At 44.1% G+C, this 24561-nt stretch overlaps 1 protein-coding gene across 1 annotated transcript; it reads right to left on the bottom strand.

Moving 5' to 3' along the window:
* Positions 1-859: 859 nt before the first annotated feature.
* On the bottom strand, positions 860-6054 carry six6a (SIX homeobox 6a). The gene is made up of 2 exons (XM_088647777.1): positions 4423-6054; positions 860-2964 (listed from the first exon to the last, which is right to left on the bottom strand). Exons 1-2 carry the CDS (start codon positions 4992-4994, stop codon positions 2799-2801), a joined length of 738 nt encoding a protein of 245 aa, XP_088503903.1. The 5' UTR covers positions 4995-6054; the 3' UTR covers positions 860-2798.
* Positions 6055-24561: the final 18507 nt, after the last annotated feature.

The raw sequence follows: 24561 nt of genomic DNA, 5'->3' as shown, positions 1-24561 counted from the left end.
AATCTGTCGGGTTTTTTTTGTGTGACCTCTTTCTCGTCATTCGGGGTGGTGGTCTTTATCTTTTCCACACACACACACACACCACGCGAGTCCCGACAGCCGCACGGGGCTGCCACCCTGCCAGAACACAGGGACAGGCAGGGCCTGTTCGATTGTAGCTATCGAAAGTAGTCGAGTTGATTATATTGCTGTTGGCTAAGGCAACATCAAATTGGGAACATGTACCTCCATAAAAGAAAAAGCCTGATGGCAACGGTTTAGCCAGTATAAATTGACCACGTCTTCGTTTTATTCGTGGTAGTAGTTATAATAATTCACAGTGCAGCGCGTTTTGAAAAGAACACCCATCTTATCTCGATCTGTTTGCCCTAGTGCCCTTGGCGACATAGCAAAGACGCAGAGCACCTCAAGGCCAGTAAACACCTCTCCAAGACACAGCAGCCCCGGCGTCCCCCCCACCTCCTCCTCTCTGATGCTCAGATATTCTCATTTAAGAAAAGAAGAGAGGCTCGCTGGTACGTTTCAAACTTTTATAGATGACCCCACGTGAAGAGGGAACCCCCGTTAGGTTAGCCTGCTCGCACAGTAGCAGGAAAAGCCCGAAACAGTGCAGTAGTTTCTCCTACCTTAGATTCTCGAGGACGAACACGCGTGTAAAAGGCATTCGTGTCTTCAGGCAAAGCGGAGAATCACTCGAAACCTCGTCGCGAGGTGCCCGGAATTTTCCAGATTAAAATACGAAACCGAAAGGCCCCACAAGTAATCAAATCAACTCGAACTAATGCTGAACACAAGGAAAAAAGGAGCAACACACTACAGCTCCAGCGATTCTGCAGATTTATCACGCATTCGATTGAACATCTTTGTTTTCCTTTTATTTGCATATAAATTTCACGAGGCATTTTCGCAGACAATTACACATTCAGGATTTCTCTGTGCCACGTATAGACATTTTGAGTTCAATGACTATTGCCATTTTCAATTCAATTCGATCCTCATTTTCTATATCAGGAAAAATAAGAGAAAACCAGCATTTAACGAAAACGTCAAACAGCAAACAACCGTTGGCGCTTTTAAATGAAAAGACACTACTATCAAATACACTGGTCTATTCTGAAATGTGGGCGAGGCAAATAGAAAACGACAATACGGTATTATTTTATTTTTGACATGGTCCTCTGGAAATAAAAAGGAATGCCTGACGTCTTCTAGATACGGTGCAGGCCACATCTGATCACCCCGGGTGGTGTCACGCCCGAATTTCAATGTTCAACCAGAAAAATAAATAAAAGACAGCGACTATATTCTGGTTTCACACTGATTTGTAAAACTCCTTCGGGTGTTTGAAACAATAATGACAGCAATGTTTAAGCACTAAAGTCTGATCTCAGCTCTCGTTCAACTGCGCAAACGCAGAATTATTTTGGAATAAACGATCGCCTGGAATCGGATAGTTGCGCTTGTTTTAAACTGAATGAGAGAAGCTGTCAGCGCCGTCAGATTGCAGAGAGATGTGCGCCGACCCCGGAGCTAGAATCTGGATCTCGCAGCCAAAAAGAGACCAGCCAAAGCGACTTAAAGATCGGTGTCAAATTGTGGACTATAAAATCCTTCTCCGGGCTCTGGCGGGACTTAGCAGGAACGGATTTCTTATTTATCCCAGCAAGGATGTTTTCCTATTATACAAAACCTAATATTTTCCTTAGATTGTCATTTACAGGACGAACGGTAACGCCGGCGGAGTTCTAATAAAAACCCCAAGAAATTTGGGCAGAAGCGACCGCCACCCGTCTTGTTTCGTTGACGTCTGTTTGGAGGAAATATCACAGTATTCTGTGATCGCTCAATGTTCCGTGGACACGCCTGTGGATATTTTACCATCGGGGATATTCATGTAGTTTTAATCCTCATCACGATTTTAAAATAGAGAACGCACAATAGAGGCTTGGCCCTCTCAGAAATGAGTAAATGAACACTAACCTACCAGCGGCTTCGTTTACAGTGGCTCAGTTTCCTCGGATATCCCGTCTGCCTAGCGGCGTGCTCTTATTTCACCCTGTCTAATGCTATGTCTGGAACTTGCAGCGTTGCGCGAGCAATTAATAACTAGATTCCGGCAGAATAGACGGTAATTAAATATTTTGATCAACAAATATTTTTATTTATTAAGTTATTTTTTTTTGTTCTCAAACAGCTACTCGCTCGGGAGCACATGCTTCTACATTTCACCTGTGCACAAAGGAAAATGACACCAAGCAAAGTAATACCAGATTCTAACAGAGCCGAGCCTTTAAATATGTAAATAAACATTATTTATAAAACTTTAAAAGTAAAGTAAAAAATATAACAGCGTCTTTTTCAACATGAAATACCCACAGAAACAGTAGGGCAGGCGCTCAAAATGATGCGACTGGTGTCTTCCCCTTGTCTCAAGGCTTCGCGGTCCGAGATTCCTTTTTTCCTTACAAAAAAAAGGCCTTGAAACGTTTTCTTCCTTTTTTTTTCTTCTTTTTTGTAGAGTTCAGTCACACACCGTGAGAAAAATAAAACGTACGAATGAAATGGAGAACAGAAAATTGATAGCAGAACATTTTAAGACGGGGGCATCATTCCTTCCGACCCCCTGCGGTTTGGCAGCCTCTGAATAAGACGTCTCGTGAAGATCTTGCTAAGGTATTTGCAGGCACTGGAAATGTTTCGTGTGCTTGTGTTTGTCCCGATTTGCTTCTTTTCTCTTAAAATGATCTTGATCGCCGTTACCGCCGATCGCGCTGTCCGCCTGTCCGCTGCCCGGGGCGTCAGATGTCACATTCGCTGTCGCTAGAAGTAATGGAGATGGCCGAGGCGACGGCTTTGCCAGACAGACTGGCTTCCGGGCTGGAGGCGGCACCAAGCCGGTCCACTGCGCTGTCCTCTTCCGCCAGAGACCGAACCGAGCCCTGGGATAGGACCTGCTGCTGTAACCTTGGCGAGAGAGGGAGAGCGGGGTCAGACCGGGCGTGCCAGCGCACGAACTCCAGAGAGCAGCACCTACAGTACGGCTCCCTCCACACTCGGCACAATGGCCGAAGGCGCCTTGCGCCCACAGCGGATAACCACAGGCTCTCCAGCGAACGCGAAATTCAGGTGAGATATTGATATATTCCTTGCACTCGGAACAATGTAAAGAAAACCATAAATGAGGCTAATTTCAGCCAGGTTAGATGATATGGGTTTATTTTCTATAAAAAGTAAAGGCATCGCAACTGAAAGACGATTCCCATTATTATTATTATTATTATTATTATTATTATTATTATTATTATTATTATAAAGAAAAGTCTGAAGCTTGTGTAAGTCGTTCAGATGCACAACACGCACCTGTACGCGTTTCGCAATCATAAGGCTTTAAACTTGAACGCGCTTCTGCCATGATAATCGTAGTCCTTTGCCGCATATGGCAATCGAAGAGATTTCTTTCGAGGGAAGTCAATTCCGCCCGGGTTTCCGCAAATGGCAACGAGGGTGGACGAACAACAGATCTAAACACAAGCGAAGAGCACGGACCTCCGGCGCCCGTCTCTCCCAATCCCGCTGTAACTGGTGCCGTTCCCGGCGTCAACTGCCGCTAGTTACTTAACCAGCGAATCCGATCTTTTGGATCATTGGTTCGCAGTTTTACTCTGCCCTTTTCTTGGTGTTCGATTTTACCAGGCATTTATTTTAAAGGCATTTTAGACGAAATAGTCCAGCACCGTGACCACGGGCCTTCCAAGCAGGATCTCTGGGATCACGCCATGGGATGCGGATATTTGAAAACCGCACCAAAAAAAAAGATAACGGTATTCTTGACGTGGTCAAAAGAAGTATTTTCAGAGACGAAATAAATATCCCATTGTATCCTACATTAAATTGTGTTTACAGAGCCGTTCGGTCTCGCTTTATTCGTTTGCGTACAACAAAAACACCAGCTAACGGCGTTAGCGATTTCGCGTGCAAAAAGAAAAAGCCCATGTATCGAAATTTTTTGTTTTTGAAGGAATAGCCGCTGTCTGACTGGCCTAGAATACGCATGCGAATACGAATGTGACAATCTGAAGAAGTCTTCAATCCCTTCCTTAAACGTTAACAGAAATAGCGCGTATTACTTTTAACACTAAAATAAAGGCCGGGGTTTTCATGTCAGAAGCCCAGGATCACGCGAATGTGTGTCCAATTCTAAACCCTTCGAAACCGGGCCTCGCACTGAGTGTGTGTGTGTGTGTGTTGTTTTGTTGGATACTGCCCGCACGAAGACGAGCGGAAAATGGCTGAGACACTGCGACCACCCAGTGATGCCGGAGCGCGTACGACTAGACAAGGCAAGGTGACACAGACCCACACAAGAAGTACAGCACAGCGCGGAAGGGGAGCTTGTGCCCCTGGACTCCCACGGACACACACCTGTTTTTGGCGGCCGCCGCTCTGTCCCTTTGCCTCCGGTTTTTGAACCAGTTCCCCACCTGTGTGGGGGTGAGTCCGGTAGCCTGCGCCAGCTCCCTCTTTTTGCTGGGGTTGGGGTACGGGTCCTGCAGGTACCACTCTCTGAGCAAGTGTCGGGTCCTCTCTTTGAAGCAGTGAGTCTTTTGCTCCCCGTCCCAGATGGTCCTGGGCAAGGGGAACTTCTTCCTCACGCGGTACTTGTCCACCGGTCCCAGCGGACGGCCCCTGAGCTTCTCCGCCTCCTGGTAGTGCGCCTCCAGCCACAGCGCCTGCAGCTTGGAGTGCGACTCTTTGGTGAACTTGTGGTTTTCCAAGATGTGGTAGAGCTCGCGGAAATTCCCCGTGTGGAAGGCCACGATAGCCCGCGCTCTCAGCACGGACTCATTCTTGTTGAGGACCTCGCAGGCGGCCGGCGCCACGGGTAGCGACCACAGGAAGCGGCCGAGGCGCTCGATATCCCCGCTCTCCTCAAGGGTCTCGCACACCCCCGCGACCTGCTGGGGGCTAAAATTCAGGATGGGCAGCTGAAACATGGAGGCTTCTGTTTGTTCCCCTGTCTCTCTCTCACACCACACTCTTACCCTCTCTCTCCCTCTCTCCCTCTCTCTCTCTCTCTTTCGGGTCCAGACAAAAAAATGGCAATCTAAGTCAACAGATCAACCGTTAAAAAAAAAAACACACACTGAGGAACGGTGCCCTCTGGCTGACTACAGCAGCCTCAGTGGGTGAACTTGGTAGCTTGAAAGTACGAGGGTATACAACCAGACCCGAGATGTTTTTGAAGAAGAAAAAAAGGCATTCAGCCCTGTGCCGATTTTCTATTGGACTTGGCAGATTGGTTGCGTGGTTGCCATGGAGGCCTGTCAATCAATGTCAAGTTTGCCAATCACGCGGAAAGGAGCGCAAAGAGATTTCAGCACCTCCCAGAGCTCAACAGCGCCTTTTAAAAAAATGTAAACATTCTGACCTTTGCTTTCCGTCTCCAAACGTTCAATGGCCTCGCCTGGCTCGGGCGGCGCGCGCCCCGGCTCGCGCTGGGAGGAAAGAAGGGGCCGGCGCGAGCATTCCGTTGCAACGCGACGCAGCCCACCGACAACAAGAGCGTTTCAAACGTGTTTTAGAAGAAAGAAGGGGGGAAAAAACCCGAAAGCAAAACAAACCAAGCCAAACTAAGGCGTTTTGACACTCCCGCACCCCCCTTAACCCCCAAACAAAAAAAAAATGAGAGCTTGACTGTTCATAAATCGGGATGAGCTAAAAACAATCGCTACCCCCGCTGTCTCAACACGTCCTCGGCGTTCATCAATAACCGTCAGTTTAATTTACCGCCTTCGAATTTTTTTTCCCCCATTGCCCGGCGTAGTTTTATTTTAAGAGACGACAAAATCCTTTGTATAGGTAAAAAAAAAAACGGGGGAAAAAAAACCAAACGAAAAGCCGAAAATCACCCGTTTCACATCGAAGCAAAACACAGCAGTAGCTCCCTGCAGCCGACCCGGGCACTCACACGAATGAAGAGGCGGCTCTTCGGTTCAGCATTAAACGGTTTGAGCGGAGGAGACGTCTCACACGAGAGTGCGACAAGTGATCGGTAGGTCACGACAAGCACAGGGCATGTATTATGATACGACAGTACGAAGCGCAAGACAAACGAATCAAACGTTTTCGTTTTTATTCGGGTTGACAACGTCTTAAAATCGCAGGTTGTGTGTCTGTGTGCAGGAACCGATTTACAGACAAACGTTTTGTCCTGTTCATTGTATGTAAAATGTGTGTATCATGCCTAGCACCGATAGAGCACCCGGTTACTGGTCCATTTACCATCAGGATTTCCTCCTGTTTTCCGAGTCTCGGAAACTATGCTGCTCCTTGAAATCAATCAATTATTAAGCACCGAAAATGAATATATTTATGGATTGCGCAGCAAAGCACACTGCCACGCTATTCGGGTTTAGTATCAGACACAGCTCGCCCTGTGCCCGGGCTGATTTAGTAAATAAGAAGGCAGATAGATAGCGCAGATGGTTTGAAGTGTCGGGTCAGATTATTTCATGACTGGATACAGTGGAAAAGTTCATTCTGACGGAAAACCCTGATATTATTTTCACAGATCCACACAGTTCAATTGAAGAAAGCGCTTCAGGCCCTTTGCATGATTTATACGCGGCTCATAGCTGAAGTTATGGAAATGCCTTCCGCACAAAAAGCTGCTCATTTTAATACAGTGCACTGAACCATGAGGCTAGTTGTGTGCATGTGTGTAGTAGCCCTTTCTATCTATATTCACACACTTTGCTGAAATATCTTCAGACTCGGGAGATATATTAAGGTGATAAAAGCAAGTTTGTGTTTTTAACATTTTTAAATAAATATGCGGTAAAGCCTGGCCGGAATATAGGCTAGGATTAAAAACTGTCGGTCAACACATCGGGTTTTTCTAGTAATGTTTTCGTAATATAATGTATGATAAAAAAGCATTTTGTTTTAGTTACTTGAATTAGAATAAAGTAGCTAATGTTGCTTTCACTGGAGTTATTTTAATGCGACAATTCACAGTTTTTCTCAGCATTCAGGCAAGCAACGAGGAATGGAAGAGTTTTTTTTTTCCAAAGGGCTTACATTTGTGATAGGTGACCTTGAAGAAACATCCACTTCGCTCATAAACATAAACTATTTTTTAAATGACATTTTTAGTGTGGCTCAAGTTGAATTTGTTTTTTAGATTGAAAAATATACCGCTGACTTCTGCTGAAGAAGGATTCCGTTGAAGTTTAAAATCTTTTCAGCATTGTGATTACACGCAACAGAATGGGAAAAAATAACAGAGGGAAAAAACAATGTATTGAATTGACGTTTTTTTAATAAAATAATGTTTAATGCAACACGCAGTTGTATTTAAAAATTAGTAGGCAGAATATGTTACATATTAATGGGGGAATATTTTCAAATGGTACATTTAAATCGTTTCCTTATTGACTGACAGAACGGGACTTGCTACACCAATGCATTAAAATAATTAAATAATTCACAATTCATTAAAGGAATCACCCATATGATTGTATTTAAGGAGAATCAACTGGGAAAGAATTAGATAACGTTTAAAGAAACTGTTTATAATGTAACATAGAGGATTGTATATCTGATTGTCCGGTAGAAATCCAGTCTACAGACATAACAGTTTTTATCTTGAACTAATAAAAACCTCGCTCCAGCGTTGTTCAGTAATCCTGCAGTTCCGAGGTCATTCCACTGGCGAGAAGCGTGATCAGTTCCCAGGGCAGGTGATCTTCTAATCGGACAACTCGTCTGAGGTTGGCTGTGGGTTTGTGGAGCACATATCGTGTACCAAAAAAATATATTTCTTGTACTTTCAAATAGCTGTATGTCGGACCGCCAAATGCAATTTATAAAGGTGAATACTTCATCACGTTCTCGCCCACAAGGTTAAGATTAAGATACGGTTTGAAAAATACAAAAGTGTTAACAGCCGCTTTTAATTCCTACATCTGATTTAAAAGACATTAGGGAAATGACATGTGAGTATAAACTGGTACTCCATATCTATTTTTGTATTTGTAGTCTACGTGTACAACTGACCCCCGGGGTTCTCTTAAACAATGTGGTCTGCTATCTTTGAAATTGTTGAAATCGGGCATAAACTAATAGTAAGGATTTGTGTCAAACATCTTTTTACCTCGTTTCGTCATTTCCGTATGTGTTGGAGCATTATTCACACCCACATAGTGGTTGAAGTGGACCAACTAATAAGAAAGTTCTGTCTCTGACGTTCGGATGCGCTGTGTGGAGCAGATGGACGCCATTCAACAGAACAAAGGTAGACGCAGTAAGACGATTACTTTTGTACATCGTGCGTGGAATTGTCACTCACAAATCCCTGTTATTACAGATTTAACACCAAGTGGTTGAATAATCTAAAACAAAGGATTGGCAAGTGTCTTAGAAATTAGGCCACGGTAACAGATCACAAGATGCGAGCGCAATGTTTGGGAGGAAAGTTTGCGCGCGCGCGTTTGGGATCTTCCTTGGTCGGTCGATTTAGGCTGTTGGACAAACCGCTATATTTTATTACCAATTTATAACGAAATTATTTCTGTTATTTTGTTTTCATTCGCTCGCGTTTGATTCATTTCAAATTTTCTATTCATGCAAACCGCGTAAAACAAAGTCAAATAAAAACCTAGCTTGTTTCCATTAGAGTCCCAAATCGTTCAACTTATATAGTTATTGTAATAAATAGTAAGAGAACTTAAAAAAAAAACCAAGAGATTACGTTCGATTGATTAATGACACCCTGTACAGGCTAAGTGGTAGAATGAAGAATTAATTAATACTAATATATTCTAAATACTTATATATAATATTTAAATGTTCTCTCGTGAAAGCTCTCGGTCAATAATCCAGAGTGGATCCGATTCATTGAGGTGTGTCCAACGTCCAGCTACATAAAAAAACAACTTCCCAACCAGTTCATTAATTTATATAAGGATACATTAAGTACTGCAGTTATTTAATTGACTTTTTAAAGCAATGGATATATTATTTATTGAAGTTGTACCCATTGAGACTAACTGTGTCTCTCCGAATTACCGAACAGACACCACTGATGTCAAAAATGCAACTCATGGGCTTCAGTGCCACACCCTGCACGGTGGAAATGAGTGTTGTTCGCTGGGGTAATGTATTCTTTACAGCCACACAAAGTCCTGCTTGTGACCCCGGTATGCCAGGCAGGAGCTGGTAGCGTTTACAGTGCGCCCTCTACCGTCTCCCAAAACAACTACAGGAGAAACAAAAGGAACATTGAATTTTTGTAATCCAGCGACATGAAACGAGGAATTTTGTCCGAATGTTGGCCAATATCAGAAACATCATAAGGTCTTGTTGTACATCATTTTTATCTGTTTAAAGGAAATATTTCCACACACAGGAAGGACAGCAACGTCTTCATTAAGCCCGTACACCAAATTTGCGCGCGTTTTGCCGTCAGTTTTTCACCGCAGGAGTATCTTGATGTTATATTCTGTACATCGCCTTGAGGATATTTGATCAGCCAATTTGGAGATGAGAGGAGATCCCCAAAAATGTATCTGCAGGAAGGAAAAGTTTTGTCCCAGGGCAGTGAGGAGATAAGGGCCAGCAGGGGGGACCCCACAATCTCTCAGTGACCCAATGGGGGGCTACCCTTCACACTGCCTGACCCCAGACATGGCCCCAGGGCAGACATAGACAGTATCTAAAGTCAGAGGGCCTGGTGGCCTGGACCTGGAAGGTGATTCTCAGACATGCTTGCTGTGGTCATTTTCTCCGGTATCTTGTCTCACTTACTCCTAGGACAGTAGTTATTCAGTAGTCACACTGTCTGATCACTGACGTTCACTACGAATAACAACACCCCAGAATGAAGTGTACTGAGAGGATTATGGAGTGTTTTAGTCAGGATTCGGCTGAGGGCTGACCCACTGGCCAGAGGACGAGGAGGCTGGGACCCCCCCCTGCAGAGTGAGGGGTGACCCAGGGGCAGCTGCAGAGCCGGACATGGGGTGGAGGGGGGATGTAACAAGACGTGTGTGAGGGAGAGCAGGGGGTGACGTCCAGTATTTATAGTGTTCAGGTGAGGAGATGACGTCAGGAGTGATTGTGAATTACTGACTGATTGAACCTGGCTGTTGTCATCCCTCCCGAACTTGCATTATAAACTCAATTTAAAGAAAACTAGGAAGCCACTGGCAGCTACTGCTCTGGTTCAAGGATGCCCACGGAGAAGGAGAGGAAGGCACAACTGTGGAAATCTGAGGACAATGCCACTACAGCTGAGGCTGTAAAGATACACAGAAGACAGGAAATAAGGGACGAGATCGTTAACATAACCCAGTGACAGTGGCTGTAAGGCAGGAAGGTACCTGCAAGACTTTCAGAGACCACCGAATCTGAGATCTGAAGGGTTTTATTTAGCCCACAGCCAGCACAGAGGCTAATGACGGGTTTTTGCACGAGAGGGTGACTGAGGCAAGCAAATGTCTAAATTAGTCTTTTGTCATGTACAGGCAGTTTGCATACACTAACAAATCTCTAATCCCATCTCACATATTTTTGTATTTTCCCATCTGACTGCTGGGCTCATTGTTGCATTATCACGTTTGACATCAAATTAAGGGGAAACAAAACACTCAAACATATTTTGAGCAAGCCAGACAAAGTCTGTATCTGCTTGGTTTCAGGATTCTCCTTCACTCACTTCAAGGACAAAACTGTGCATCTGCTGCCTTTCAGAAACAGTGAACGTCTGCCCAGGTTATTAGCGGAGTTTGTTTGTTTCTTCCCTGGGTAATGATACTGCAGATTAAATGTTTCTTGTGTGGAGCTGCATCTGAGAGGCACACAGATCTCCAATTTCAGAGTTCTGCACAGGAATTAAAGCATCTTACACAGACAGTGGCAAGCTGCATAAAGCTTTCATTTTCCTCCAATTTGCCAAAAGAAAAATACATTTTATTTGGATCACCAATTTGTGCAGCGCAGGGTCATAGCCAGCCCAAGGCAGTACAGAAGGAAAACCAAGTAGCAAATGAGCCCGATGTAACTGACCCAGATTCATGAAGATCAGATGCATGCACAGCTGTAGAAATACGGCATGAGCTGGTCTCCATTGCTGTCTACACACAGCAGACTGTGCTGCCCGTGCACACACAGGATATCTGCCATGATCCCTGTCTCCTACTCAGGGGGCTGCTCTTTCAACAGAAAGCAACAAATCTGTAGAACAATAAGAAGGAGGCTTAACATTCAACAGGACAAAATGAGCAGTTATGTCAGTTGTGTGTTTGCTGGAGGTACTGTACACGTTGGAATATCTCCATTGAGAGATGATGTAAAATTCCACTAGACACATTTTACTGTGTACAGCTTTATTCAAGAGCACATTGTTGAGATCATGGAAGGTGGACCTTGGGCATATCTTGAAATTAAGATATGTCGACACTTATTCTAAATATTTTAGTGACCTACTTGTTTTTGAGCAAGCTATAAAAGAGTATCAATGCTGTAACAATCCACGTTTTAAAGCCACATTATCTTTATGAAGACTGGGAGATAAGCTAAAGCATCAAAATGCTGTGTTTTAGTCCCATTATCCAGTGGTCAGAGCCTTTTATGTTGTGTAATCTGTGGATTTATGGTAATGGAGAATACTTCTTATCTGCAGAAGCAAAGGTCAGCCCTTCATAATCCACTGTCCCTTATTTAGCCCAACCTACCTTCAACAGTATGACAGCAATCTCAGAATTGCAACATGGAATATTGCAATTATTCCATGCATTCCAATATTATATTCATATGCAACCAAACCCCCAAGTTCCAGATTTCCAGCACACAAATATCCACTCCCCACAAACAGTACTCTACAGATGCATGGTACAAGGCTTCAGATACCTCTTAATCTGTACATTCATACTTCAACATATGCGATCATAGCAAAACCTTTAAAACGGGGGAAAAAACACAAAGATCGAACTGCCAGATAAGTGGATTGAAGGAATTCTTCCTGTAGTTTATTTCAAGACCACTGACCTTGACTTTGGCTCAAACGTGACAGAGGAAACATCTAAAATGGTTCCTTAAGTCAGTTCTGGAAAAAAAAAGACCTTTGCTTTTGATCTTAATTTCAGCTACCAGATATATGCATTCTCTTTCATAATACATTCCTTACAACAGATACTGTATGTACAGCAGAAGACCTAAATTAAATTTAGCTGCCGTGTCAGTCATTTAAAAAAGATGTAAAATTCTTGTGCATGCAATACTAGTCCATTTCCCCATTAAAAGGATGCCTAGGAACAACCAGACACAGCACTGTTTTTCACTTGAGCAATATTAAAAAAGGCAACTCCTGCAGGCAAAATATTACAAATGTGCAGTACTTTACAAACAAGTGTCAAAGTAATAAATGCTTATTTCAAAACAGCCCCTGCAACTCATTCTCTGGTGTCGTAAGATTATCAGCTTTAATTTTCTATTACCATACCTTGCTGTAAAAAAAAGCATCCGTTGCTTTGGGCTAGAAAGCAGGTTAAATATGTGAATGAGTTAAATCTAATGCTAACATGACAAACATCTGCCGGGTCTCATCTCCTTGATGTTCTTGACATGACTGAATACCGGGAGCAGACAGGAGAGAAGCCTGCAGGTAATGGGATCTGAATATTCAAGGCAAACATATTAAGATGAGCATGCACTTATTATGCTCTTAAATGATATTGACATCCACGAGGAGAAACATGCAAATCTTACTCAGTGCAAAGCTTTACACTATAATACACACAAACCCTTAACCCTTTACCACAACCTTTCATTTTCTGCATCTTGAAAAAGCCCTACTCCCAGTCCAGTCTCAAGATGTGGAGTGTTCCAGTTCATTGCAATTCCATTGAAATAATAAAACCTGAAGGCACTAGACAGTCAGGCAAATTGCTGATAAAAGACACAATACTCTTAAAAACCAGGACACAACAGCTAATGCCTTCATCAAGATGGGGATCTATTAGCCCAGAGACCCTCCTACACGGGATGAGTGCTTTGCATTTCCTGAGTCTCTCCAAGGTTTAGCAGCCCTTTTCCAAGCCTGTGTAAGGCAACAGCTGCTTCACCTGAAGGGATCCCACTCAGATCAGCATTAGTCCCTCCTCGACGTCTGTTTCTCCAGCGTGTGCATGTTCATTCAAATCTGCTCCCCCAGCCCAGGTCAAAGACAGCCGTGCACAACAATTCAGCCAGGCTCTTTAAAGCACAGATCCTTCTGTTCACACCACGCTAGGATTTAACAGCCTTCTTCTCACACATCGTGTCTCACTTAAACACTGCAGAAGCAAGACCTCATGCTGCCTTCCCGTCCCTTTTCCTACCAATTTCTCAATCACATCTCCCACTATTTTACTGCCACAGAGGCGCTCATTTCTGTAGAGACCCCTTTCCTGGCCTGGTCAGGTTTTATGACCTTGCAGTGGTACATTAATTCAAGAGCCCTAGGTCCTGTACACCTCCGAGCGTGAAGACACAGAAAAATAAAACAAAACCTGGCCAAAAAACATCAATTACAAATCCTATTAGCACCATGGAGGGAAAAAACGTATTGTGTTCAAACAAGATAACACTGCTTGTTGGCTATGGCAGCAACAGGCTTGAATGTAATGCCATCCTGGAACTGTTTTGGTTTTGTTTGGCATTCCAGTATGTCACTACATTCACGTCTGTGCCAACTCGCACAGAAACACTTTCGCCTCCCTCCACAAGCTAAACCCTGCCGTGTGCTGTGTGATTCCTAATTCAGATGTGTTTAAATGTTCAATGATTGTCCAACAGTCACAGTAGCACTAAACCAACAGTAGGTATTAGGTCATCAGAAATGTATTCTGTTCTGCGCTGTTCTGCAATTTCACATCGACAATACAACACGTTTTCTAAATCCTTGTCATTTCTGTTTTTCACAAAAATGGTGAAAAAAGCACAGGTTTAACCCAGGAATGCTTGGTGTTAAACTTGGTGTGTACAAAAGACAGTAAATGTGCTCATTTAGACTAATTTGTTTGAACAAAGAGGAGTATGACCATATTTTTGTTAATGAAAACGCTACTTTGCATGGGACAATAATGTTGCATATATATTACAATAAATTAATATAGTAGGCAATATTATTTCCAAAATAATTTGTTGAGTTTAAATGTAATGTTATCTTGTTTGAACGCAATCATTATTTTTTTTTATCCCTGGCACTCACTTGAATTAGTAAAATAATAATAATAATAATAATAATAATAATAATAATAATAATAATAATAGTAAAATAGTAAATAATATTAAAATGCATTAGTACCGCAATAACATGAGTGAGCGCATGCACTGCCACTTAGTCTGTAACAGCTATGCACTGTACAGCGAAGGTCAGGAGGTCAAGTGTCCGAATGCACTTGCTCATGCTCCATTACAACACAAGGACAAAGCAGCTGGTTGCAGCTGCATCCCTTGCGGTACAACATGCAATGCCAAGCAGTGGAATCTTTAACATGACCTGTCTTGAGCTTCACCTGCAACTGCTTTGAGCGTTTGGGATTCTGCACGCCAGGAGGTAGACCCAGGGTCCCTCAAATGAGTTAATGCCTGGGCTACTGTAACAGAATATCAGTAAATTGTACTGCCACATCACGAATCACACAAAACACAAAAGGCATTTGAAAACAATGTTTCAATTGTTTTTATCAGAAAATACCTGCTTCTTAGAATGTTCAAAACACATTTTTTGTTTTGACTTCACAGCTCTTTTCGAAAATGCTTGTGCTGCTCAGATCAGACTTTAAAAAAGCATTGGGAGGTGTATGAGCTGAGGACCAAAGTATTCTAGCCAGTTTCTTCATACAAAGCGAAACAGAAAACAGGAGAAAAGTAAAACAGGGGCCTCTAAGCTCCTGATCCCAAGACCACAGTCTCTCGTGTTGAGTCTGTGCTTCCAGGTAGCTCAGGGATCAGGCATTGAGGGGTGAGAATGACCCATGTGGAGTTCTGCTCTGAGGCACAGTGAAGCAAATGGACCAGCATGCACCATCATATTTCCTTCAATCAAGGTCAGACACTGAGCAGGTAGAATTGAGACCACTCAGCTTCACGGCTCTCTCTGCTTGGAATGGTGTTTGAACCAAGGGACCTTCCAAGATTGTTTCTAGGAGGGAACCAGGATAAAACCCCAAACTAACTTGACCACTTCCCTGTCCACAGGTGCCTCTGATGCACTTATAAATCTCGCGGCTACACACAGCCAAGCAAGAAGAGGTGGAATTGTGAGCTGCAACTGTACCATCCATCTGAAGAAAACCTCAGGTTATAATGCATGTGGGTATTTACACAGGTTGTAGTGGCTGATATTGAAGGCAATCATTTCTGGTTTCAATAGAACAGAGGTTTGCACAGGCATCACTGCAACCTTCGGAAAAGAAAAGTCTTTCTTTCCCTGTCTTACACTTTTCTTAGCAGTGTCAAAGGCAAAAGCACCAAAAGGTAAGAAGGTCAATGCTTGAATGTGGTAATCTGCAGATTATTTCCGACTGAATAGGCCTGTGTTTGTTTTCTGGTTTTTGATGTCACCAGCGGTGACAGGAGTCAAAAGCTATCACAGTCTGGTGTCCCACTGTAGAGCAGTGTCCTAATGATCTCCGAGTCAGACCCAGGTAGTGCTGCTCTGTCATTCTGCTCTGAGACACATCACCCTGAGCTCCAGTCAGGGCCTGCCTGTTAACTCATGCTGTTCTTCATCCAGTGATGCGTGCACTTCACCCACGCTTGTTTATTCACAAGAGCCTGTTCATGCTCTTCTTTCACCTTTGCCCATTGTGTTTATAATCACTTTCATAGTTCATTAGATATTACATGTTAAAGGTTCTACCTCTTTAGGCTTCTAGGTTCTAAGACTGTGTGAAATGACAGGAAGGTGTGCTCAAAACCCCCGTCAACGTTTTGCTTATTAATTCACGTCCTTCTTTGCTCTAGAAAACATACCCTGCACATCTACCAGTGAAATAAAACGGGCAAGGAAAGTAAGGTGCTTTCGGGTGCTACATGTGCAGATGGTCTTCCTGTTCCATCACTGCATGGGAGTTACAAATTAAAAAAACTGGTGTGGCCGAGACTTGAACTAGAGACTTTCTCTGGTGGCTACATGTGAAGGCAGTTGATTGGATTAAAGGTGTACAGAAATAGGCCTGCTGCTTATTTCATACAGCTCCCCCACATGGACAGTTGGTTTGTCTATAAGCAGCAAAATGCCAAACAAAAAAAAAGACCATCAACCAGGTTAGATGATCTTTTTCGAGGTTATGTACGAGACCGTTTCTTCTAAATTAGCAGCCTGCACATTTTTTCGGTGATGTACCGATTTATTTGGTACATTACTTGAGATGCATGCAGGATACACACACAAGCCACCCTGCAGTGGTGCTGCACTCAGCCATGGATTGATGGAGGCAGTAATGAATGAACAGCTTTTACTTCCTGCATTGACACTTTCAACAAGCCTTTACTTAAACCATCTCGCATGCCGACGATAATCTATTCTTCTCTTTATGTCCATCTCGTTAATGCAGTACCCTTTGTGTCAACAGGCATTCCTCCACATCAATAGCATATTTTAAGAAACTGTATTTGTGCTTCGCCCAGCATACAAATAAAAGCACTTTAGCAGTGACAGACCTACGCTCTGTTAGATATAATAGGCATGACTGTCAACTCTTTATAGGAACAGATTGAAAAAAAGCCACATTCTTTTTGCAAGGTCAAGATGATTATTATTTTTTTCCAAATAGAAAGTAATGCTTGCTAGAGATTTTGCTCTTGACATCTGTCAACAATATTTTATTGATGTCTTCAGTCAAATGCCATTCTGACATTCTTAATTACAATTTACAAATTCACGTAAGGAGAGAATTAGATTATTAGCCAGCTATTTGTTTTCGGTCTGGGGGTCTGTGCACTGCAGACTCCAGTGATGATTTTGACAAGAGGATGCTATCGGCTTAGTAAACCCATCCTGTGTTTTCAGAACAGGTTATGTATAATCTCTCAAATCAGATGTCTACTGACAAGGCAGTGTTGTGTTCTGCTTCCCCCCTCCCCCTTCTTACAGTGTTAAATCTCAAGATAATATATCAATATTTTACCTATCAAATAAACCTGCAGCAGGGAGTGTCATAGAAGTTTCATAGCCAGCGTGGGCGCAGTGACAGGTCAGACTGCAGCCCCTGCTGGACAAGCAGGAGACAGGACCTGTACTGTGGCTGTAGTGTGGTGGACCCCTCACTCAGGCTGTCTTTCAGAGCTTTTAAGCGCTCCACCTGTTACATGTCAAGCTAATCTTCTGAGGCAGCGATTTCTGCCTATGGCGTTCATTTGGCATAGGATCTGGGGAGACATAAGAACTAGAAAATGGGGAGCAAATTTTGTCCTGGAGTTTGAATCCCAACGATATTCACTGTATAGGCCAGTATAGACCTATTCTGAGAGCCCGTACCATCCACCTCAGGGTAACACTACAGTAGACAGACTGAAAAACCAGAGAGGTAACGAGCTGTTGTCTGTTCCCTTTCTCCTCCAGTGGTGGACAGCTCCATGGTGATTCTGAGTGACTGACCGGAAGCTCTGAACTTCATCCCCTGAACTGAAAATGTAGAAATGTTTGAATGCAGAGTTTCGTATGACAAATGTTAGCGTCGCATTTTCCTTCAGAACGTATTTTCTGCCCAGTATTTTAACCACTCTTCGGTTAAGCCCATAGATGCACATCACGAGGACGTGAAAAGTGCCTTTATCACCATCCACCCATCTTCTAAGCGGCCAGAGCCGGTCCCAGCAGTGCCACAGGGGTCAGGCAGGGTACCACCCGGGAGGGACACCAGTGTCTTGCAAGGCACACACAGACACACACACTCGCACCAGGACCAGTTTTCCCAGAAGGAAACCTACGTCAGCACATGGAGAACATAAAAACCCCGTGCAGACAGCAGCAGCAGCAGCCCTGGACTTGAACCCAGGGACGCAGGTCCGCGAGGAAGCAATGCAAACCACTGCCCCCCTCATGCTGCCCCCTTTTACACCCACTCATCCTCGCCTTTTTCAGAACGGAGGTGAGAACAGACCGAGTGAGGGAAGAAGGTACGATGGAGGGGGGGACACAATTCAGCAGCTGCGCGCAGCCCCATCATTTATTAAAGATCATCCCGGCTGCAGTTTAACCAGTCAGGGGTCTTATTCCTGGATCTTTCTCCTCTCCGTCCACCATACATCATCAGTGTTTATCCTCGCATAATTAAAATAATGAGGGATTGCACTAATGAACACAGGCTACCTCGCATGCAGCAAACAAAGTCATTATTCTACTGCTGTTCGTAGGTAATGCCTAATGCCAAGGTTAATAGCATAATCCACATCTGTTATGGCTAATAGGCGTTGCTAAGCTCAGACTGTTATTTGACAACTTAAGGTAGTTTTCTAATATGCTGATTAAATCTATGTTTAGAGGAAGCAGCAGGCTGAATTCCGATCACTCACCGAAGAAGCTTAGTCCATCTTACTTAAAACACATCCTCGGGATTAAGGTCATTCCAATGAGCAAGCAGCTCCCACTGGCTAACTTAGGAACTTCGCACAAACAGATGCAAGTCGATACAAAATTTGCTAATATTCGTGGCATCTGTTTTCAAGGCTATGAGTTAAGGAGGCTAATCTGATCCTCTTAACATATCTGCACAAGACAGCATGCAGCTATTTCAATTTGAGCTGGAAAAAAATTAATTAATTGCCCGAGCATTACCTCTTAAGGGTTAATTCTTCTGCTCTAGTAGATTAAAGATCAGTTGCTTCCCTCAACACCTGAAAACAACGAATTCACACAAGAACAAAACAGTGGCTGATATACCTGTTGTCGTGGCCGCGGTGGCTTGGCCCTCGCAAGCACACCTAACATGCATTGTCTGCAGAGCTCAACAGAACACAGGAACACATTTCATCACGCCGTCATACGAATCAAGGTCACGCGTCTGAATGAGAACTATGCTTCGTGTCTTACTGCCATTTCAAATTCTGCCAAAAAAAAAACCCCACTGAAATAAAATAAATAAATATATGATTTAAATATCTTTGACGTATATAGTGAATTAATAGTCTTTATCTATCGAAGCTCGTCTTCTTATCAATGACCTGGATGAGCCGAGCTGAAAACGTGTTACTTTTCGCACGTCTGCCCCTGTCATAACCCCAAACGTGGCGTATTCCCGATTCCATTCACAGATTTGGCAAGGAGTGGGGAAAAAAAAAGAATTCATTCGATAAATTAAAAAAAAACTTCACATAGCGTTGCTGTGGTTTTTCCCCTCCACGACCCCAGCCCTACCAAAACATAAGGGGCAATAATGCCATCTTAACGCTTAGCTTCTTACAAACTCTATTGATCCTAAAGTCCTTCAGCGAGGAGATGGGTCCACGCGGGAGCTAATCCAATCAGCTAACAGACAGGTCCATATGCTTTCTGCCCGGCTTTTCCTTGAGCCAATCAATAATCGCTTCGCAGAAGGGCGAGCCTGCTCTCGGCGGAAGATTAAGTTGGCCAACCGCACCGCGAGCTCGAGCGCGCGCCCCCCTTCGCTCCCTCTTCCCCTCGCGAGCGCCGGACCACTGCTGGGGCGCTTGGACCCTCGATTCGCGGTGAGAACATTTTTAAAGGCTTACTCCTGGTTGCATCTACTGGGCCTCGGGGTTGGCATGACCCCGCTATCCCTCCTTGTAAAGCTATCACCGTATTTTTGTTTGCAAAGCTTGCATCTCCCTCCAGAAATGCGCAAAAAAACATAAAATAAAGAAGAATGTTAGGACTTGAGCTTACGAAATAGAAAGACTAGTACCTGTTGTTTAGCATTCACCTTTTCGGGGGGGGGGGCAGAATAGACAAAAAATTCTTCCGCGCTTCGATGCGTTGTCGCTCTGGAGGAAAGTGCTAGAGCTTTTACAGGAATAGCCAGCGATGTCCGACGTCAGATTAGGATCAAACGCTCCTTTCTAGAGGACACTAATGTGTGCACGTGAAGGTGTGGTAAAAACAGGTTTAGAAAGAAGCCGCCATTGTTCCCAGGAAAAGATAATACGGCTTACAGCAAGATAAGAATTAATGATAATATGATCAGAGAGCTAAGATCTTTGACAAATGCATAGGGAATATTGACCGTAAGCTCATAAGTGCCTTATTATCACTTCATGATGTCAGTTTAACGAAGATATCCACCCGCTTACTTTAATTTATTATCTCCCAGGAGCAACAGAAGGGCAGGAGATCCTGTCTCGTGTACGCCGTCCCTAGGAGGACAGGACTGGGAGGGTTATCTAACCTCCAGCTGGCATCGAAAGCCAAATTTCGGGATCTTTTTCGTCTTTAAGGATTAGTTTTCTCATATGAATTGCAACGTGCATTATACACGCCGCAGTTCGATCTGCTACGAGTTACCGACGCGTGCTAAGACGAGAGACTTCGTGATGGAGTTTCTGACAGACCCGAGACTACCCAGAGGCCTTAGGTGTATTTCTCACCAACAACACGAGTAATTCCACGCGTTTCTACTATAAAATAAAAGCAGTTCGTTAGATAACAGACGGGTGTTGGTTTTGAAATACTGTTCTGAAAGAATTTTCAGCTTTTCTCCCATTACAACCTGTGACCACACATATTTCAGATATTCAATATATTTCACAAAACATTAGGCGCTTCTCCTGAACTCGTGGTGATATGCATGCAAAAATAACTCGGGCTCCTTCTTTGTCTAGTGGGGAAAAAATCTCTTATTTCAACAGGATAAAAACAAACAATCGTTGTTGTTTTTTTAAGAAAACATCTGTGTATTAACCTTGATTAGACAACCTTGGATTTGAAAATGCCTTGTTTTTTAAATTAAAAGCAGATATGTTAAAGGCTACATAAAATCTACAATCACCAATATATAGTTTCTTTAAGATAAAAATGTTTATATATATATATCAATCCATTCAGTAACTATGAGCTGCTTATTACTGGTGAGACACTGAGAACATCCACATGAACCCTCGGAGAACATGCAGACTCCACACAGAAGGTGTCCCAGGCTGGAGCTGAACCCAGGCCCACAAAGGTTGTGAAACTACAGCGCTCACCACCAATGTCCCAGTGTCCCCCTCTTCCCGAAAAACAGGATGTCGGTCGTACAAATAAACCAAATCCACAGGCGCATCGCTGGATTGGCCGTGGCTGTCTGTGTCTACGGAGACATAAATAAACATGATCAAGCTGTTCAGACTCTTTCCCGATGAAGGAGAGTGACACTGCCGTTGCCTGACGCTATTGGCATGTCAAAGTTAATTTACATACTCAGATGCTCCCTGTCTTAATGGATGTCATCAACTTCTAAAAGGGAGGAGAGAGAAAAAGACATCTGATTTACAGGCTGTACCAGTGAACATCTCTGCGATTGCTCTGGTGCTGTGTGACCAGGGGGTGTCTTCTCTCCTTTCTCTAATAAAATATTAAGAGGCCGGCTCACCCCGGATGTGCACTGAGTGGAACCAGCCTGCCCGGGCGCTGCCACACTGGTGAGGGGGACAGTGGGCGAGAGCTGGACGTCTGCTGATGGAGGTCAGCGGATGGGGGCAGATGTGTATTTTGCTGAGTGTCTTTTTATTCTTTTTCACTCTGAAGGTGCAGTACATCACAAAAGCAAATTAATTTCTGCACTCTTGGCTTCTTTGCCCAACCGTTCCCACCCTGCTAAATCGGATCTCTGCAGCTTCCCGGTTTCTCGGCTCAAACGGCTGAAAGGTCTGGGCTGCTGAGACACTGGCTCGCCTCGGAGAGGACAACTCTCCCTCACATCACACCACCAGCGGTTAGTGATCTGCTGCCACCGACCGCTGGCTTGCTGTTTACTTGCAATGGCTCCAGTTTGAAGCCTGCCTTTTCAAAGAAAAAATAAATATGTTATTATCAACATCACATTTTCCTCCACATCTTCAATTGCTCAGTCACAAAACCCGTTGAAAGAAAAATGAACGGTTGACCTCTCTTTACCGATGGAATACAGGTCTTTTTTAATCTGATTAACATTCAGTCTTCCTTTACTTCTACTCACATGAGCGCATAATTGAAATTTGAACGGGTTTAGCCTTCACACCACGTAGACACACGCTGCATTTGGACATTATTAGTATTTCATTAAGATTTCACATAGAAATATGTTTTTATCATTTCTAATCTGTGTATCATTGCATACTCAATAACAGGCAGCAAAACAAAAAATTATATGGCTGACCCTGGGCTTTCTAACACTTTTGTGGCCTCTCGCTTTGTTCCGATATCGTGAATATATTCAAATCCTGATGGCAGGTTGTGGAGGACCTGCTGCTACCTGCTCCTGTCGTTACAGCAGGAGAATACAATGCAGTCAACGCTGGCTTTGATTCCTCCTGACACACAGCTTTCATTAACATTCCTGCGCAAACCGCACGAGACCTCACAGACCCTTAACCCTACTCACGTCTGCAGTTGACAAAATACAGAAACGTTTTCCACATACAACACTTCCTTTCACTTGATAGATTTATACTATACAGCACAGCTTCTTGTCTCTTCTGGGGAGTTGGCTGGATGGTGGGGTAAGGGGGTCAACAGCTTAAATCACGCACAGAAAGGACTACAAATAATAACCACCTGACAGGGGGAAAAACACAGGCAAGCTTTAAAAACTGATTTAATTTCCAGCGACCTACCACCAGAGGATGCGGAAACTGTTGGATATACCTGTTGAATTATTCATTTATTTCTGTTTCCCAGGCACTCGATAACATAAGCGGAAGCTCGTGATAATTAGACCCTTACGCAGTGTAGCAGATTGCTGAGAATGCACTCTCGCTCATTAATGTTCCTTAGACTAATTACCCTGCCTGGGTGACAATGGCAGGATGATGATAAACTGCACAGCTGGAGTTGGAGCCAGAGAATTCCTATACTTTTCTGCCTGTGCCCAGTCCACACGGGACAGAAAAAGAGGAGGACCGTGTAATGTTTCACAACGCTAACCCACACTGCAAAGATAACCGAGTCTCCAGCTGGCAGGTGCTTAGATGGAGGCGATGTCCTTCGGATCTAGACACCTGTAAAGCCAAACCCAGCCACTGTCATATAGATTTTGTTTTCACTTGAGGCTGATGCATAATCTGCAGGTGACAGCAGACAAACAATAAAAAGATTTCCTTGTGTTTGACACTTTTCCTCCCACAGTGCCTTACATAGGTAGGTGGGGGCCCACCTTATCCCCCTCTGAAGTGTACCTGGGAGATGTGCCAAAAACCCCACTGTACAGCAGACTGGGAAGAGAAGAGTAATTACTCCAGGAAGAGAAGGGTAATCACTCGACATCAGCAGCAGAATTAAAAGGGAACTTCAGGAAGGCCAATTTTGGAATTGCACAATTACGTGCCTGGATAACCGTTTTCACGCAGCAAAATCACTCACCCCTGAGTGCATTTACTATTGGCTTGCTCTGTCCCTCACCAAATAAGATTAATCATAAAGGCTGGACGCCATTGTTTCACACAGCGTATTTTCGTCCCGAATCAAATGCAGAAGTGGACGTAAAAGATACTGTGCTGTCATTGCTTCTTGAATCGTTGGGCATTACTCTCTAACTGCCTGAATCAACCCTGGGGTGCTTGCTTTCTGTTCAGGCCAGGAAAGTACAACAACCACAGAGCGTACTGTACATGCTCAACTTCCATCTGTCCTTCCAGTGTCGGTAAGCTGCCTGGGCCTTGTAAGGGTCATGGCCATCTGGAGCCTAACTCTGGAGCACAGGGCTCAAAGGTGGGATTGTGCCCTGGACTAGGCTCCAGGTTAATATGCAGTTTCATAAACTAAACTGCTCTCTACAGTAACAGCAGCGCAGCAGGTCTGTAGGACTCGGGAACATAATAAATTCACATCAGTATTGTATTTAAAAATTGCTTAAAAGTAGTTTGAAACGGATGGGCGGCATACTGGAGCAGTGGGTTCAGTTCTAGTACCTGGGGTGCTGACTGTGTGGAGTTTGCATGCTCTCCCATGTTCACACGGGTTTCGTCCAGGTGCGCCGGTTTCCTCCCACAGTCCAAAACCAAACTGGTGTGAGTGTGTGTGTGTGCCTGTGTGTCTGCCCTGTGATTCACGGGCGTCCCCCGCAGGGTGTGTCCCGCCCTGCACCTGTTGCTTTCTCCCCTGCGAGCCTGTACTGGATAAAGTGCTTAGACCGGGGATGGGTGGCCACCTGGGTGGTTTTAAAGGGGGCCGGGACTGGCAGTGAGAATCTGCGCTGTTCTTGGGCTTCTACAGTAGCTGCGCTGCCAGCAGGCTGTGGAGAGAGAGCTGCCCTCCCAGCGGCTCAGCCCGAGGCAGGACCTCAGAAAGGTGCCCCAGAGAAAGAAACAACGGAAAACAGAGACGGAAGGACAGCTCACACTGTGTAAACCCGGAACACTGATGGCCTGGCAAGTGCATCC

This window comes from Lepisosteus platostomus, chromosome 10 (genome assembly GCF_059453375.1).
Source record: "Lepisosteus platostomus isolate fLepPlt1 chromosome 10, fLepPlt1.hap1, whole genome shotgun sequence".
In the NCBI taxonomy this organism is placed as follows: domain Eukaryota; kingdom Metazoa; phylum Chordata; class Actinopteri; order Semionotiformes; family Lepisosteidae; genus Lepisosteus; species Lepisosteus platostomus.
The sequence above is the reverse complement of the archived record's forward strand: the minus strand, read 5'-3'. Positions and strand labels throughout refer to the sequence as shown.

Bases quoted from the DNA above. Each gene is read 5' to 3' on its own strand.
- six6a (XM_088647777.1), bottom strand. From the start codon at position 4,994: ATGTTTCAGCTGCCCATCCTGAATTTTAGCCCCCAGCAGGTCGCGGGG. The intron at 2,965-4,422 runs GTGTGTGTCCGT...TCTCTCGCCAAG, and splicing joins GCGGCGGCCGCCAAAAACAG to GTTACAGCAGCAGGTCCTAT.